Source organism: Oncorhynchus mykiss, chromosome 26, assembly GCF_057628025.1.
Source record: "Oncorhynchus mykiss isolate SJ-2025 chromosome 26, ASM5762802v1, whole genome shotgun sequence".
NCBI classification, from domain to species: Eukaryota; Metazoa; Chordata; class Actinopteri; order Salmoniformes; family Salmonidae; genus Oncorhynchus; species Oncorhynchus mykiss.
The window spans coordinates 40640001-40658138 of NC_143047.1; the positions used below are offsets into that span (position 1 = coordinate 40640001).

General features: G+C 47.9%; 1 protein-coding gene across 2 annotated transcripts in view; it reads right to left on the reverse strand.

The window, feature by feature from the left end:
- Positions 1-18138, reverse strand: part of map2k5 (mitogen-activated protein kinase kinase 5) — a 130320-nt gene that overhangs the window by 95689 nt on the left and 16493 nt on the right. For both annotated transcript variants that reach the window (XM_036963467.2, XM_090223074.1), the window contains exons 4-7: positions 16383-16452; positions 13586-13626; positions 11259-11317; positions 7938-7992 (exon numbers count right to left, since the gene is read on the reverse strand). In XM_036963467.2, the coding sequence (XP_036819362.2) occupies positions 7938-7992; positions 11259-11317; positions 13586-13626; positions 16383-16452 (225 nt within the window). The remainder of the gene's footprint in view (positions 1-7937; positions 7993-11258; positions 11318-13585; positions 13627-16382; positions 16453-18138) is intronic.

An 18138-nucleotide genomic window follows, 5' to 3' on the forward strand; every position in this document is an offset into this window, starting at 1 on the left:
AGAGAGCAGGAGGGGGGAGATACTTGTCAGGTGACAGAGAGAGAGAGAGCAGGAGGGGGGAGATACTTGTCAGGTGTCAGAGACAGAGAGACAGAGAGAGCAGGAGGGGGGAGATACTTTACAGGTGTCAGAGACAGAGAGAGCAGAAGGGGGGAGATACTTGTCAGGTGTCAGAGACAGAGAGACAGAGAGAGCAGGAGGGGGGAGATACTTTACAGGTGTCAGAGACAGAGACAGAGAGAGCAGGAGGGGGGGATACTTGTCAGGTGTCAGAGACAGAGAGAGCAGGAGGGGGGAGATACTTGTCAGGTGTCAGAGACAGAGAGAGAGAGAGCAGGAGGGGGGAGATACTTGTCAGGTGTCAGAGACAGAGACAGAGAGGGAGAGAGAGAGGGAGAGAGGGGGTATGGCTCCATTAGACCAATGTGTTACAGGTGACAGAGACAGAGACAGAGAGGGAGAGAGAGAGGGAGAGAGGGGGTATGGCTCCATTAGACCAATGTGTTACAGGTGACAGAGACAGAGAGGGAGAGAGGGGGTATGGCTCCATTAGACCAATGTGTTACAGGTGACAGAGACAGAGAGGGAGAGAGAGAGGGAGAGAGAGGGTATGGCTCCACTAGACCAATGTGTTACAGGTGACAGAGACAGAGACAGAGAGGGAGGGAGAGAGGGGGTATGGCTCCATTAGACCAATGTGTTACAGGTGACAGAGACAGAGAGGGAGAGAGAGAGGGAGAGAGGGGGTATGGCTCCATTAGACAAATGTGTTACAGGTGACAGAGACAGAGACAGAGAGGGAGAAAGAGAGGGAGAGAGGGGGTATGGCTCCATTAGACCAATGTGTTACAGGTGACAGAGACAGAGAGGGAGAGAGGGGGTATGGCTCCATTAGACCAATGTGTTACAGGTGACAGAGACAGAGAGGGAGAGAGAGAGGGAGAGAGGGGGTATGGCTCCATTAGACCAATGTGTTACAGGCGACATCGGGGAAGTGGCTGGGCTTAATTGTCTGCTTGACACACTTTGCCTGGCCTTACGTGTGTGAGTGTGTCCTAGGCAACAGCGCTCAGCTAAGACAACGAATATCTATCCAGTAGGTCAGGATAAAGATGTCGACCGGGGCAGGCGGTGAAACAGGAAGTGGGCAGCAGCTTTCAGAGGAAATCAATGACCGGCCACTCAGTAGAAGGGACATGATGTGTCTTCTATAACAGGACCAGACACTCACTAACAGGGACATGATGTGTCTTCTATAACACTCACTAACAGGGACATGATGTGTCTTCTATAACAGGGACATGATGTGTCTTCTATAACAGGACCAGACACTCACTAACAGGGACATGATGTGTCTTCTATAACAGGGACATGATGTGTCTTCTATAACAGGACCAGACACTCACTAACAGGGACATGATGTGTCTTCTATAACACTCACTAACAGGGACATGATGTGTCTTCTATAACAGGACCAGACACTCACTAACAGGGACATGATGTGTCTTCTATAACAGGACCAGACACTCACTAACAGGGACATGATGTGTCTTCTATAACAGGACCAGACACTCACTAACAGGGACATGATGTGTCTTCTATAACACTCACTAACAGCGACATGATGTGTCTTCTATAACAGGACCAGACACTCACTAACAGGGACATGATGTGTCTTCTATAACACTCACTAACAGGGACATGATGTGTCTTCTATAACAGGACCAGACACTCACTAACAGGGACATGATGTGTCTTCTATAACAGGACCAGACACTCACTAACAGGGACATGATGTGTCTTCTATAACAGGACCAGACACTCACTAACAGGGACATGATGTGTCTTCTATAACAGGACAACACTCACTAACAGGGACATGATGTGTCTTCTATAACAGGACCAGACACTCACTAACAGGGACATGATGTGTCTTCTATAACAGGACCAGACACTCACTAACAGGGACATGATGTGTCTTCTATAACAGGACCAGACACTCACTAACAGGGACATGATGTGTCTTCTATAACAGGACCAGACGCTCACTAACAGGGACATGATGTGTCTTCTATAACAGGACCAGACACTCACTAACAGGGACATGATGTGTCTTCTATAACAGGACCAGTCACTCACTAACAGGGACATGATGTGTCTTCTATAACAGGACCAGACACTCACTAACAGGGACATGATGTGTCTTCTATAACAGGACCAGACACTCACTAACAGGGACATGATGTGTCTTCTATAACAGGACCAGAAACTCACTAACAGGGACATGATGTGTCTTCTATAACAGGACCAGACACTCACTAACAGGGACATGATGTGTCTTCTATAACACTCACTAACAGGGACATGATGTGTCTTCTATAACAGGACCAGACACTCACTAACTGGGACATGATGTGTCTTCTATAACAGGACAACACTCACTAACAGGGACATGAAGTGTCTTCTATAACAGGACCAGACACTCACTAACAGGGACATGATGTGTCTTCTATAACAGGACCAGACACTCACTAACAGGGACATGATGTGTCTTCTATAACAGGACAACACTCACTAACAGGGACATGATGTGTCTTCTATAACAGGACCAGACACTCACTAACAGGGACATGATGTGTCTTCTATAACAGGACCAGACACTCACTAACAGGGACATGATGTGTCTTCTATAACAGGACCAGACACTCACTAACAGGGACATGATGTGTCTTCTATAACAGGACCAGACACTCACTAACAGGGACATGATGTGTCTTCTATAACAGGGACATGATGTGTCTTCTATAACAGGACAACACTCACTAACAGGGACATGATGTGTCTTCTATAACACTCACTAACAGGGACATGATGTGTCTTCTATAACAGGGACATGATGTGTCTTCTATAACAGGGACATGATGTGTCTTCTATAACAGGACCAGACACTCACTAACAGGGACATGATGTGTCTTCTATAACACTCACTAACAGGGACATGATGTGTCTTCTATAACAGGGACATGATGTGTCTTCTATAACAGGACAACACTCACTAACAGGGACATGATGTGTCTTCTATAACAGGACCAGAAACTCACTAACAGGGACATGATGTGTCTTCTATAACAGGGACATGATGTGTCTTCTATAACAGGGACATGATGTGTCTTCTATAACAGGACCAGACACTCACTAACAGGGACATGATGTGTCTTCTATAACACTCACTAACAGGGACATGATGTGTCTTCTATAACAGGGACATGATGTGTCTTCTATAACAGGGACATGAAGTGTCTTCTATAACAGGACCAGACACTCACTAACAGGGACATGATGTGTCTTCTATAACAGGACCAGACACTCACTAACAGGGACATGATGTGTCTTCTATAACACTCACTAACAGGGACATGAAGTGTCTTCTATAACAGGACCAGACACTCACTAACAGGGACATGATGTGTCTTCTATAACAGGACAACACTCACTAACAGGGACATGATGTGTCTTCTATAACAGGACAACACTCACTAACAGGGACATGATGTGTCTTCTATAACAGGACCAGACACTCACTAACAGGGACATGATGTGTCTTCTATAACAGGACCAGACACTCACTAACAGGGACATGATGTGTCTTCTATAACAGGACCATACACTCACTAACAGGGACATGATGTGTCTTCTATAACAGGACCAGACACTCACTAACAGGGACATGATGTGTCTTCTATAACAGGACCAGACACTCACTAACAGGGACATGATGTGTCTTCTATAACAGGGACATGATGTGTCTTCTATAACAGGACAACACTCACTAACAGGGACATGATGTGTCTTCTATAACACTCACTAACAGGGACATGATGTGTCTTCTATAACAGGGACATGAAGTGTCTTCTATAACAGGGACATGATGTGTCTTCTATAACAGGGACATGATGTGTCTTCTATAACAGGACCAGACACTCACTAACAGGGACATGATGTGTCTTCTATAACAGGACCAGACACTCACTAACAGGGACATGAAGTGTCTTCTATAACAGGACCAGACACTCACTAACAGGGACATGATGTGTCTTCTATAACAGGACAACACTCACTAACAGGGACATGATGTGTCTTCTATAACAGGACCAGACACTCACTAACAGGGACATGATGTGTCTTCTATAACAGGACCAGACACTCACTAACAGGGACATGATGTGTCTTCTATAACAGGACCAGACACTCACTAACAGGGACATGAAGTGTCTTCTATAACAGGACAACACTCACTAACAGGGACATGATGTGTCTTCTATAACAGGACCAGACACTCACTAACAGGGACATGATGTGTCTTCTATAACACTCACTAACAGGGACATGATGTGTCTTCTATAACAGGACAACACTCACTAACAGGGACATGACGTGTCTTCTATAACAGGACCAGACACTCACTAACAGGGACATGATGTGTCTTCTATAACAGGACCAGACGCTCACTAACAGGGACATGATGTGTCTTCTATAACAGGACCAGACACTCACTAACAGGGACATGATGTGTCTTCTATAACAGGACCAGTCACTCACTAACAGGGACATGATGTGTCTTCTATAACAGGACCAGACACTCACTAACAGGGACATGATGTGTCTTCTATAACAGGACCAGACACTCACTAACAGGGACATGATGTGTCTTCTATAACAGGACCAGAAACTCACTAACAGGGACATGATGTGTCTTCTATAACAGGACCAGACACTCACTAACAGGGACATGATGTGTCTTCTATAACAGGGACATGATGTGTCTTTTATAACAGGGACATGATGTGTCTTCTATAACAGGGACATGATGTATCTTCTATAACAGGACCAGACACTCACTAACAGGGACATGATGTGTCTTCTATAACAGGGACATGATGTGTCTTCTATAACAGGGACATGATGTGTCTTCTATAACAGGACAACACTCACTAACAGGGACATGATGTGTCTTCTATAACACTCACTAACAGGGACATGATGTGTCTTCTATAACAGGGACATGAAGTGTCTTCTATAACAGGGACATGATGTGTCTTCTATAACAGGGACATGATGTGTCTTCTATAACAGGACCAGACACTCACTAACAGGGACATGATGTGTCTTCTATAACAGGACCAGACACTCACTAACAGGGACATGAAGTGTCTTCTATAACAGGACCAGACACTCACTAACAGGGACATGATGTGTCTTCTATAACAGGACAACACTCACTAACAGGGACATGATGTGTCTTCTATAACAGGACCAGACACTCACTAACAGGGACATGATGTGTCTTCTATAACAGGACCAGACACTCACTAACAGGGACATGATGTGTCTTCTATAACAGGACCAGACACTCACTAACAGGGACATGAAGTGTCTTCTATAACAGGACAACACTCACTAACAGGGACATGATGTGTCTTCTATAACAGGACCAGACACTCACTAACAGGGACATGATGTGTCTTCTATAACACTCACTAACAGGGACATGATGTGTCTTCTATAACAGGACAACACTCACTAACAGGGACATGATGTGTCTTCTATAACAGGACAACACTCACTAACAGGGACATGATGTGTCTTCTATAACAGGACAACACTCACTAACAGGGACATGACGTGTCTTCTATAACAGGACCAGACACTCACTAACAGGGACATGATGTGTCTTCTATAACAGGACCAGACGCTCACTAACAGGGACATGATGTGTCTTCTATAACAGGACCAGACACTCACTAACAGGGACATGATGTGTCTTCTATAACAGGACCAGTCACTCACTAACAGGGACATGATGTGTCTTCTATAACAGGACCAGACACTCACTAACAGGGACATGATGTGTCTTCTATAACAGGACCAGACACTCACTAACAGGGACATGATGTGTCTTCTATAACAGGACCAGAAACTCACTAACAGGGACATGATGTGTCTTCTATAACAGGACCAGACACTCACTAACAGGGACATGATGTGTCTTCTATAACAGGGACATGATGTGTCTTTTATAACAGGGACATGATGTGTCTTCTATAACAGGGACATGATGTATCTTCTATAACAGGACCAGACACTCACTAACAGGGACATGATGTGTCTTCTATAACAGGGACATGATGTGTCTTCTATAACAGGACCAGACACTCACTAACAGGGACATGATGTGTCTTCTATAACAGGGACCAGACACTCACTAACAGGGACATGATGTGTCTTCTATAACAGGACAACACTCACTAACAGGGACATGATGTGTCTTCTATAACAGGGACTAACAGGGACATGATGTGTCTTCTATAACAGGGACTAACAGGGACATGATGTGTCTTCTATAACAGGACCAGACACTCACTAACAGGGACATGATGTGTCTTCTATAACAGGACCAGAAACTCACTAACAGGGACATGATGTGTCTTCTATAACAGGACCAGACACTCACTAACAGGGAAATGATTTGTCTTCTATAACAGGATCTAACAGGGTGCAGGCCAAGGTCCTGAGGACAGGGACTAACAGGGTGCAGACCAAGGTCCTGAGGACAGGGACTAACAGGGTGCAGACCAAGGTCCTGAGGACAGGGACATGATGTGTCTTCTATAACAGGATGTTACAGGGTGCAGACCAAGGCCCTGAGGACAGGGACATGATGTGTCTTCTATAACAGGATGTTACAGGGTGCAGACCAAGGCCCCGAGGACATGGACTAACAGGGTGCAGGCCAAGGCCCTGAGGACAGGGACTAACAGGTTGCAGGCCAAGGCCCTGAGGACAGGGACTAACAGGGTACAGGCCAAGGCCCTGAGGACAGGGACTAACAGGGTGCAGGCCAAGGCCCTGAGGACAGGGACTAACAGGGTGCAGGCCAAGGCCCTGAGGACAGGGACTAACAGGGTGCAGGCCAAGGCCCTGAGGACAGGGACTAACAGGGTGCAGGCCAAGGCCCTGAGGACAGGGACTAACAGGGTGCAGGCCAAGGTCCTGAGGACAGGGACTAACAGGGTGCAGGCCAAGGCCCTGAGGACAGGGACTAACAGGGTGCAGGCCAAGGCCCTGAGGACAGGGACTAACAGGGTGCAGACCAAGGCCCTGAGGACAGGGACTAACAGGGTGCAGGCCAAGGCCCTGAGGACAGGGACTAACAGGGTGCAGACCAAGGCCCTGAGGACAGGGACTAACAGGGTGCAGGCCAAGGCCCTGAGGACAGGGACTAACAGGGTGCAGGCCAAGGCCCTGAGGACAGGGACTAACAGGGTGCAGGCCAAGGCCCTGAGGACGGGGACTAACAGGGTGCAGGCCAAGGCCCTGAGGACAGGGACTAACAGGGTGCAGGCCAAGGCCCTGAGGACAGGGACTAACAGGGTGCAGGCCAAGGCCCTGAGGACAGGGACTAACAGGGTGCAGGCCAAGGCCCCGAGGACATGGACTAACAGGGTGCAGGCCAAGGCCCTGAGGACAGGGACTAACAGGTTGCAGGCCAAGGCCCTGAGGACAGGGACTAACAGGGTACAGGCCAAGGCCCTGAGGACAGGGACTAACAGGGTGCAGGCCAAGGCCCTGAGGACAGGGACTAACAGGGTGCAGGCCAAGGCCCTGAGGACAGGGACTAACAGGGTGCAGGCCAAGGCCCTGAGGACACGGACTAACAGGGTGCAGGCCAAGGCCCTGAGGACAGGGACTAACAGGGTGCAGGCCAAGGCCCTGAGGACAGGGACTAACAGGGTGCAGGCCAAGGCCCTGAGGACAGGGACTAACAGGGTGCAGGCCAAGGCCCTGAGGACAGGGACTAACAGGGTGCAGGCCAAGGCCCTGAGGACAGCCGTTGGGGACACGTGTGTGTTAGTTCAAAAGGGGGAGAAATACAATACCTGTCCATTAGTCAAAATCTTCTTTAGCTCTGCGGAGGACTTCTTTAGACTGGGACTGAAAAATGACAACATCTAGGTTCAGTCAAAAGACACAGGCTACAGAGCAAAGGTGTGATGTCTACACTATAGTCTACAGTACCAGTCAAAAGTCTGGACACACCTGCTCATTCTCAGCCTTTTCTTTTCTTTCTACATTGTAGAATAATAGTGAAGACGTCCAAACTATTAAATATCACATATGGAATCATGCAGTAACCAAAAAAAAAAGTGTTTGTCAAAGTAGCCACCCTTTGCCTTGACGACAGCTTTGCACACTCTTGGCATTCTCTCAACCAGCTTCATCTGGAATGCTTTTCCAACAGTCTCGAATGAATTCCCACATATGCTGAGCACTTGTTGGCTGCTTTTCCTTTACTCTGCAGTCCAACTCATCCCAAACCATCTCAATTGGGTTTAGGTCGGGTGATTGTGGAGGCCATTTCATCTGATGCAGCACTCCATCACTCTCCTTCTTGGTCAAATAGCCCTTACACAGCCTGGAGGTGTGTTGGGTCATTGCCCTGTTGAAAAACAAATGATAGTCCCACTAAGCGCAAACCAGATGGGATGGCATATCGCTGCAGAATGCTGTGGTAGCCATGCTGGTTAAGTGTGCCTTGAATTCTAAATGAATCACTGACAGTGTCACCAGCAAAGCACCCCTTCACCATCACACCTCCTCCTCCGTGCTTCACGATGGAAACCACATATGCAGAGATCATCCGTTCACCTACTCTCCATGTCACAAAGACACAGCTGTTGGAAACAAAAATCTCAAATTTAAACTCATCAGACCAAAGGACAGATTTCCACCAGTCTAATGTCCATTGCTCGTGTTTCTTAGCCCAAGCAAGTCTCTTCTTATTGGCGTCCTTTAGTAGTGGTTTCTTTGCAGAAATTCGACCATGAAGGCCTGATTCACACAGTCTCCTCTGAACAGTTGATGTTGAGATGTGTCTGTTACTTAAACTCAGTGAAGCATTTATTTGGGCTGCAATTTCTGCGGCTGGAAACTCTAATGAACTTATACTCTGGGTCTTCCTTTTCTGTGGCGGTCCTCAACAGAGCCAGTTTCATCATAGCACTTGATAGTTTTTGTGACTGCAATTGAAGAAACTTTCAAAGTTCTTGAAATTTTCCAGATTGACTGACCTTCATGTCTTAAAGTAATGACGGACTCTCGTTTCAATTTGCCTATTTGAGCTGTTCTTGCTAATATGGACTTGAAATGCATTCCAGGTGACTACCTCATGAAGCTGGTTGAGAGAATGCCAAAAATGTGCAAAGCTGTAATTTTTGCACATTTTTGGCATTCTCTCAACCAGCTTCATGAGGTAGTCACCTGGAATGCATTTAAATTAATAGTGTGTGCCTTGTTAAGTTAATTTGTGGAATTTCTTTCCTCCTCAATGCATTTGAGCCATTCAGTTATGTTGTGACAAGGTAGGGGTGGTGTACAGAAGGTAGCCCTATTTGGTAAAAGACCAAGTCCATAGTATGGCAAGAACATCTCAAATAAGCAAATAGAAAAGCAAAGGGAGGCTACTTTGAAGAATGTTTAACATATGATTCCATATGTGTTATTTCATGATGTCTTCACTATTATTCTACAATTTGAATGAGTAGTTTTGTCCAAACTTGACTGGTACTGTACATAGATACCAAGATATTCAAAAACACGGTCTATCTGAGAAGCACAATCATATATCCATCCACCAACGCACTCATTCACCCATCTATCCATCCACCAACGCACTCATTCACCCATCTATCCATCCACCAACACACTCATTCACCCATCTATCCATCCACCAACGCACTCATTCACCCATCTATCCATCCACCAACGCACTCATTCACCCATCCACCAACACACTCATTCACCCATCTATCCATCCACCAACACACTCATTCCCCCATCTATCCATCCACCAACACACTCATTCACCCATCTATCCATCCACCAACGCACTCATTCACCCATCTATCCATCCACCAACGCACTCATTCACCCATCTATCCATCCACCAACGCACTCATTCACCCATCTATCCATCCACCAACGCACTCATTCACCCATCTATCCATCCACCAACACACTCATTCACCCATCTATCCATCCACCAACGCACTCATTCACCCATCTATCCATCCACCAACGCACTCATTCACCCATCTATCCATCCACCAACGCACTCATTCACCCATCTATCCATCCACCAACACACTCATTCACCCATCTATCCATCCACCAACACACTCATTCACCCATCTATCCATCCACCAACGCACTCATTCACCCATCTATCCATCCACCAACGCACTCATTCACCCATCTATCCATCCACCAACGCACTCATTCACCCATCTATCCATCCACCAACGCACTCATTCACCCATCTATCCATCCACCAACACACTCATTCACCAATCTATCCATCCACCAACACACTCATTCACCCATCCACCAACACACTCATTCACCAATCTATCCATCCACCAACGCACTCATTCACCCATCCACCAACACACTCATTCACCCATCTATCCATCCACCAACGCACTCATTCACCCATCCACCAACACACTCATTCACCAATCTATCCATCCACCAACACACTCATTCACCCATCTATCCATCCACCAACGCACTCATTCACCCATCTATCCATCCACCAACGCACTCATTCACCCATCTATCCATCCACCAACACACTCATTCACCCATCTATCCATCCACCAACGCACTCATTCACCCATCTATCCATCCACCAACGCACTCATTCACCCATCTATCCATCCACCAACGCACTCATTCACCCATCTATCCATCCACCAACACACTCATTCACCCATCTATCCATCCACCAACACACTCATTCACCCATCTATCCATCCACCAACGCACTCATTCACCCATCTATCCATCCACCAACGCACTCATTCACCCATCCACCAACACACTCATTCACCAATCTATCCATCCACCAACACACTCATTCACCCATCCACCAACACACTCATTCACCAATCTATCCATCCACCAACGCACTCATTCACCCATCCACCAACACACTCATTCACCCATCTATCCATCCACCAACGCACTCATTCACCCATCCACCAACACACTCATTCACCAATCTATCCATCCACCAACGCACTCATTCACCCATCCACCAACACACTCATTCACCCATCTATCCATCCACTGGCATGTCCATACATTCCCTCCTCCATCCACCCCCAGGCAGTTGGGCCTTAACCCTCCAGACTCCTCACCTATTGTTGGGCATAGAGCCGATGGCGACGGGGGAACAGTCATTGGGCCTTGTGTTCACCTGCAGCCAAAAAGAGACAGAGACAATAAGTTGGCAAGGCCAACAGCCAGCCAGGCAGGCAGCAAGCACACAGGCCTTCTAATGAACCCATTGACTGAATCAACACAATCTCTCTCACTCTCTTTTTCTCTCAGTTCAAACTGAGGGTTAATTGACTTTTGTTAGAGAGAGGGAAGGAGTAGCTTGAGAGAGAGGGAGAGAGCAGGAGAGAGTATAAGAGAGACAGAGGGAACGAGGGAGACGGAGAGAGAGAAGAGAGAGAACAAGGGAGACAGGAGAGAGAACAAGGGAGACAGGGAGAGAGAGAGAGAGACAGGGAGAGAGAGAGAGAGATAGAGGAGAGAGAACAAGGGAGACAGGGAGAGGAGAGATAGGAGAGAACAAGGGAGACAGGGAGAGAGCGAGATAGAGGAGAGAGAACGAGGGCGACAGGGAGAGAGAGAGATAGAGGAGAGAGAACGAGGGAGACATGGAGAGAGAGAGAGAGAGGAGAGAGAACGAGGGAGACGGGGAGAGAGAGAGATAGACTATGGGCGTATGGGAGGAGCATCGATGAAAAAACGGATTGAAAGACTCACATTAGGAGGAAAAGTACCATCTTTCTAGGAAATGTACTTCTGTCCAGCTCTGCATGGGTATGGTGGGGTTTTTACACCGAAGACCCAGCACACCCGGATTCAACCCAGGTTCAACAGAAACCAGAGGGAAACGGGGTGGTCGTTCTAAAAATAACTTGTTTAATTGGGGTCCACAGGTCACCTTGTTTGGTCCACTAAGGCAGGGATTCTCCTTTTAATTAGTGCCCAGAGAAGACCTCATTTAAATGTACAGTATCTTGTAGAGCCAATTAATTTGAGATGAAACATGATCAAAGAGTTTCAACATCATCTATGGAGAAACAAAGATTCTACCTTTAAAGAGATTCCCCATCAAAACATTGTCAACAGGAAGCCTTGACGTAAATGTTGAGTAAAATACAGGTACAGCGAAATTCAGCATTTCAAGGGAAGCCCGGCCCTACGACTAAAACACAACGCAATGTAGTCTTACTAGAATGGAACATGGATTTATGAATGACCTAGAGACACGGTTGTCAGCTTTGCTAACCCATTTAAGACATTGTAATTAGCAGAAGGGTTTCAATAGCTAACATATGAGCAGAACATGAAGATGGAGAGTCCGGGGTGTTTCTGAACGGGGGTTTCTGGGTAATGACTATTTCATGGTCGGGTGAAAAAGCCTTTCCTCCGTGGTGCTGCTTGACTTAGTAGGTCTAACCCTGCTCATCTTCAACATCCAATCAGATGTGTGAAAATTGAGGGGACCATGATGCATTGGGGGGCAGCTTAGAATATAATACCCTGCTCTTAGCCGCCCATCACAGAGTCACCAAATGAGTACTGGGAGCTGAATAAGGAGAGAGAGCGAGAGAGAAAGAGAGAGAAAAAGAGAGGAGAGAAAGAGAGAGAGAGGAGAGAATGAGAGAATGAAGGGAGAGGAGAGAGAGAGAATGAGAGAAGAGAGAGAGAGAGAAAGAGAGAATGAGAGGAGAAAGAGAGAATGAGAGGAGAAAGAGAGAGGATGAAAGAAGAAAGAGAGAGGATGAAAGAAGAGAGAGAGAGAATGAGGAAGAGAGAGAGAGAATGAGAGAAGAGAGAGAGAATGAGGAAGAGAGAGAGATGTGAATGAGAGGAATGAGAGAAATATGAGAAAGAGAGAGATGAGAGAATGAGAGAGAGAGAGAATGAGGAAGAGAGAGAGAGGATGAAAGAAGAGAGAGAGAGAATGAGGAAGAGAGAGAGAATGAGAGAGAGAATGAGGAAGAGAGAGAGAGATGTGAATGAGAGGAATGAGAGAAATATGAGAGAGAGATGTGAATGAGAGGAATGAGAGAAATATGAGAGAGAGAGAGAGAGAGAAAGAGAGAGACAGAGAGAGATGAGAATGAGAGAATGAGAGAATGAGAGAGAGAATGAGAGGAGAGAGAGAGAGAGAATGAGAGAGAGAGAGAGAGAGATGAGAGGGAGAGAGAGATGTGGAGAAAAAAAAGAAAGGAATACAGCCACACATCTACATATATAAATACAAAGCGGAGAGAGGGGGGGGGGGGGGAGTGTGTGTGTGTGTGTGTGTGTGTGTGTGTGTGTGTGTGTGTGTGTGTGTGCGAAAGAGAACCTTGACTTCAATTGACATTTCAATAAGTGGAACACAGCGTTACCAATCCATTTCGCCCCAACTTTTCTCCTGAAACAATTATTGAGATGGTACCTTCAGGCCGTGTATGTTCCGGATCCCTGGAGTCTTGCCGGCTGAAACAGTAATTGACTAAATTTTAGAACACATCACAGGGCCATTTACAAATGGTGCTGAAAAGGAATCGTTTAAAAAGGCGAAATGAGGGTGAATCTGAAATTAGCTGTGCAGAAAAATGATTGAGATGTGGCTCTGGAGACCGGGAGAGAGAGAGAGGGGAATTAGGAAAATATGGTTATTTTTTCAGGCTCTGTTTATAAATGGGTTGCTGCTTGGCTGGAGATGTGGAGGACTAGTGGCAGACATTTGTAGTTATGTTCTGTTTCAGTTACACATACGCAGCTAGATGGTGAAGTAACACCTGTACTAGATGAATACATGGGCTGTGGGGAGATCTCTCCCTCTCTCTCTCTCTCTCCCTCTCTCCCTTCCTCCCAGATGGTGACGTGAAGTAACACCTGTACTAGATGAATACATGGGCTGTGGGGAGATCTCTCTCTCTCTCTCTCCCTCTCTCCATCCCTCTCTCCCTCCCTCTCTCTCTCTCTCTCTCCCTCTCTCCATCCCTCTCTCTCTCTCTCTCTCCCCCTCCCTCCCTCTCTCCCTTCCTCCCTCTCTCCCTTCCTCCCTCTCTCCCTCCCTCCCTCTCTCCCTCCCTCTCTCCCTCTCTCCCTTCCTCCCAGATGGTGACGTGAAGTAACACCTGTACTAGATGAATACATGGGCTGTGGGGAACTATGTCCCCTCTCTCTCTCTCCATCCTAGATGGAGACGTGAAGTAACACCTGTACTAGATGAATACATGGGCTGTGGGGAACTATGTCCCCTCTCTCTCTCTCCCTCCTAGATGGAGACGTGAAGTAACACCTGTACTAGATGAATACATGGGCTGTGGGGAACTATGTCCAAACACTCTTCTCCAAGACAAACAGCTTCTATTTATACACTGTACATGAACATACTCCAAGTATTCAATAGAGCAGTATTCAACTCTGACCCTATGTGGTCCGGAGCCTGCTGGCTTTTCTGTCCTACCTGATAATGAATTACACACCCACCTGGTGTCCCAGGTCTACATCAGTCCCTGATTAGAGGGGAACAATGAAGACATACAGTGGAACTGGCGTTGGGGTCCAGAGTGGAGTTTGAGGACAATAGCGCATTGTGTAATATCCTAACTCTTATCAACTGTGAACAAGACCCCAGTGGCAGACAAGGAACAACTCATTGTTTCATTGGTGAAACGGAACACACATCAACAACACTTTCTTTCTTAGGTCGTGAAAACATTTAGAAAACGTATTAAAACACAAATGGAACATCAAATGAATTAGAGCTTTAGTGAGTTTTAGAGGGAAACGAAGCCACACTGCACATTTTCCTCAACACAATACCATTAAAGTCTATGTTAAAGGCTCTGTCAATTTTGATTGATTGCTTTGCAGTGGCTGTGTTGATTCTTTCCACTCATGGGCACCCACAGTTCTCTAGTCCTCTACCCAGAACCCACCACTTTCTCTCTCCAGTCTCTCTCTCACCCCAGCACCCAGCCTCTCTCTCTCCAGTCTCTCTCTCACCCCAGCACCCAGTCTCCCTCTCTCGCCCCAGCACCCAGTCTCCCTCTCTCGCCCCAGCACCCAGTCTCCCTCTCGCCCCAGCACCCAGTCTCCCTCTCGCCCCAGCACCCAGTTTCTCTCTCTCTCGCCCCAGCACCCAGTCTCTCTCTCTCTCGCCCCAGCACCCAGTCTCTCTCTCTCTCGCCTAAGCCTCTCTCTCTCGCCCCAGCACCGTCTCTCTCTCTCTCGCCCCAGCACCCAGTCTCTCTCTCTCTCGCCCCAGCACCCAGTCTCTCTCTCTCTCGCCCCAGCACCCAGTCTCTCTCTCTCTCGCCCCAGCATCCAGTCTCTCTCTCTCTCGCCCCAGCACCCAGTCTCTCTCTCTCTCGCCCCAGCACCCAGTCTCTCTCTCTCTCTCTCGCCCCAGCACCCAGTCTCTCTCTCTCTCGCCCCAGCACCCAGTCTCTCTCTCTCTCGCCCCAGCACCCAGTCTCTCTCTCTCTCGCCCCAGCACCCAGTCTCTCTCTCTCTCGCCCCAGCACCCAGTCTCTCTCTCTCTCGCCCCAGCACCCAGTCTCTCTCTCTCTCGCCCCAGCACCCAGTCTCTCTCTCTCTCGCCCCAGCACCCAGTCTCTCTCTCTCTCTCGCCCCAGCACCCAGTCTCTCTCTCTCTCTCTCTCTCTCTCTCGCCCCAGCACCCAGTCTCTCTCTCTCTCTCGCCCCAGCACCCAGTCTCTCTCTTTCTCTCGCCCCAGCACCCAGTCTCTCTCTTTCTCTCGCCCCAGCACCCAGTCTCTCTCTCTCTCACGCCCCAGCACCCAGTCTCTCTCTCTCTCGCCCCAGCACCGTCTCTCTCTCTCTCTCGCCCTAGCACCCAGTCTCTCTCTCTCTCGCCCCAGCACCCAGTCTCTCTCTCTTGCCCCAGCACCCAGTCTCTCTCTCTCACCCCAGCACCCAGACTCCCTCTCTCGCCCCAGCACCCAGTCTCTCTCTCTCGCCCCAGCACCCAGCCTCGCTCTCTCGCCCCAGCATCCTGCCTCCCTCTCTCACCCCAGCACCCAGCCTCTCTCTCTCACCCCAGCACCCAGTCTCTCTCTCTCTCACCCCAGCACCCAGTCCCTCTACACAGCCAAAATCCCTCCCCATCAATGGACTGTGTTCTCATCACAGAGCTTAGAAAACCAAGTTTGTAGTGCTCAGAACACACACACACACACACACACACACACACACACACACACACACACACAACATACCTCGAGGAAATATCTGGAGAGGCTCAGGCAGTAGGCCATTCATCCGCTGCTCCTTCACATTATTGCAGTACTGAGGAGAGAGAGGAAGAGATACCCAATAATCATCAGTGAGGAAGAGGAGGATAGCGAACGTAAATCCCTTTTAACCAAATGTTTTCTCAACACCTGGGTGGTGAGTATAGCCTAGTCTACAACAAAGTTAGTGCCCTGTGGGCTAGTTCAGGAACGGCTGTAACATCAACCTCCTCCTCTCCAGGTCATCAGCTCACCGAACAGTCGGTTAGACCCTGTTGGGATCTCACACACACACACACACACACACACACACACACACACACACACACACACACACACACACACACACACACACACACGAGCCTTGGAGACTACTGCCAAAGCAACATTGCAATTCATGTTTCAGTTAACTAAACCATCTGTTAAAAAATGTGCATGTGAGTGTGTGTTTAACCCCACCTCCTCCTTTGGAGGGTTGAGACCTTTGGAAATGAACATGGAGACCGGGTCCCTGACAATCAGACCCATAAGCACAGACGCAGATGGATACTTGCAGGGGGGTGGCTAGAAATGTGTGTGACAGATTGTGACTCAGTTTTTACCAATGCGTCAGTCAGTGTATAAAAACCTAACAAACACTGATGTTTATACATTTCCAATCTAGTATAGATGTGCATATCACTCTAGATATTTAAATGTAGATGGGCAGGGCCAGCTTGGAGTCAGAATGGATGTGAACGGCTCCCCAAGAGGCACAGCTGTTATTAAAAGGCCTATTTATCACTGTCAGCCTCTCCTCAGGTCCCATCCCTACACTTGCCCTCCGGTGTTGTCACTAGGCTGAACAGGAACAATGGGACAAACACAGCAGCATGCTCTCTCTCTCGCTCACACACTTTCACACACACCTTTAATTTTCCACTCGGCTACCCTATTGATTAAGACCGCAACAATTACCACCTAATCTTTTAAAAAGGTGTATTAAAAGACATTCCCCTTTGTTGGCCAATAACTAAACAGCGTTGGATCACAAATACCATCGCTCAGCCTAGGGGGACAGGAGAGAGAGAGGGGAGAGAGAAGAGAGAGAGAGGGGAGAGAGAGAAGAGATAGAGAGAGAGAGGGGAGAGAGAGGAGAGAGAGAGGGGAGAGAGCGCAGTCCCAGCCTGCAGGAAGCTCATCATCATTAGCAGACGAGGAGGGGGAACAGGAGAGCACGGGATGCAATTAGGGCTGCTACCTCCGGGGGCATACGATAGGAGGAGGAGGGGAATGGGGTCACGTGGTAGACGAGCTGACACGGGTCAGTCTTTAACTTTCACAACGGCGGCTCCAAGCCATTCAAGGTGCCGAGCAGTGATTAGAGTTGCCTGGAAGACTGGCATGTCTCACAGGACTGGCATGTCGAAGGATGGTCCTTTTATTTCCTTTTTGTCTGGCTTTCAAAATAAAAGTCCGTAGAGAGTCACACACAGAAGATGGTTTAAGATTGACATGATGATAATTAAATCGATAGGTGCATATTAAATTCAAGGGTAGGGGCTGGCACAATTACCGTATAAATGGTGTAACCGACGGTTACGGGTGAAGACCGTCATAACCGTTTAAAGAACAGTTGACTGAAGACGGCACGGCCGGGCTTTGGTGCGGTTCAGTCCGTTCCTACGGTAACATGGACTTTTAACAATGGGATGGAACTTTGTTGCTCCCTGGTTTTGTAGCAAACAAGTCTTGGGTTGCC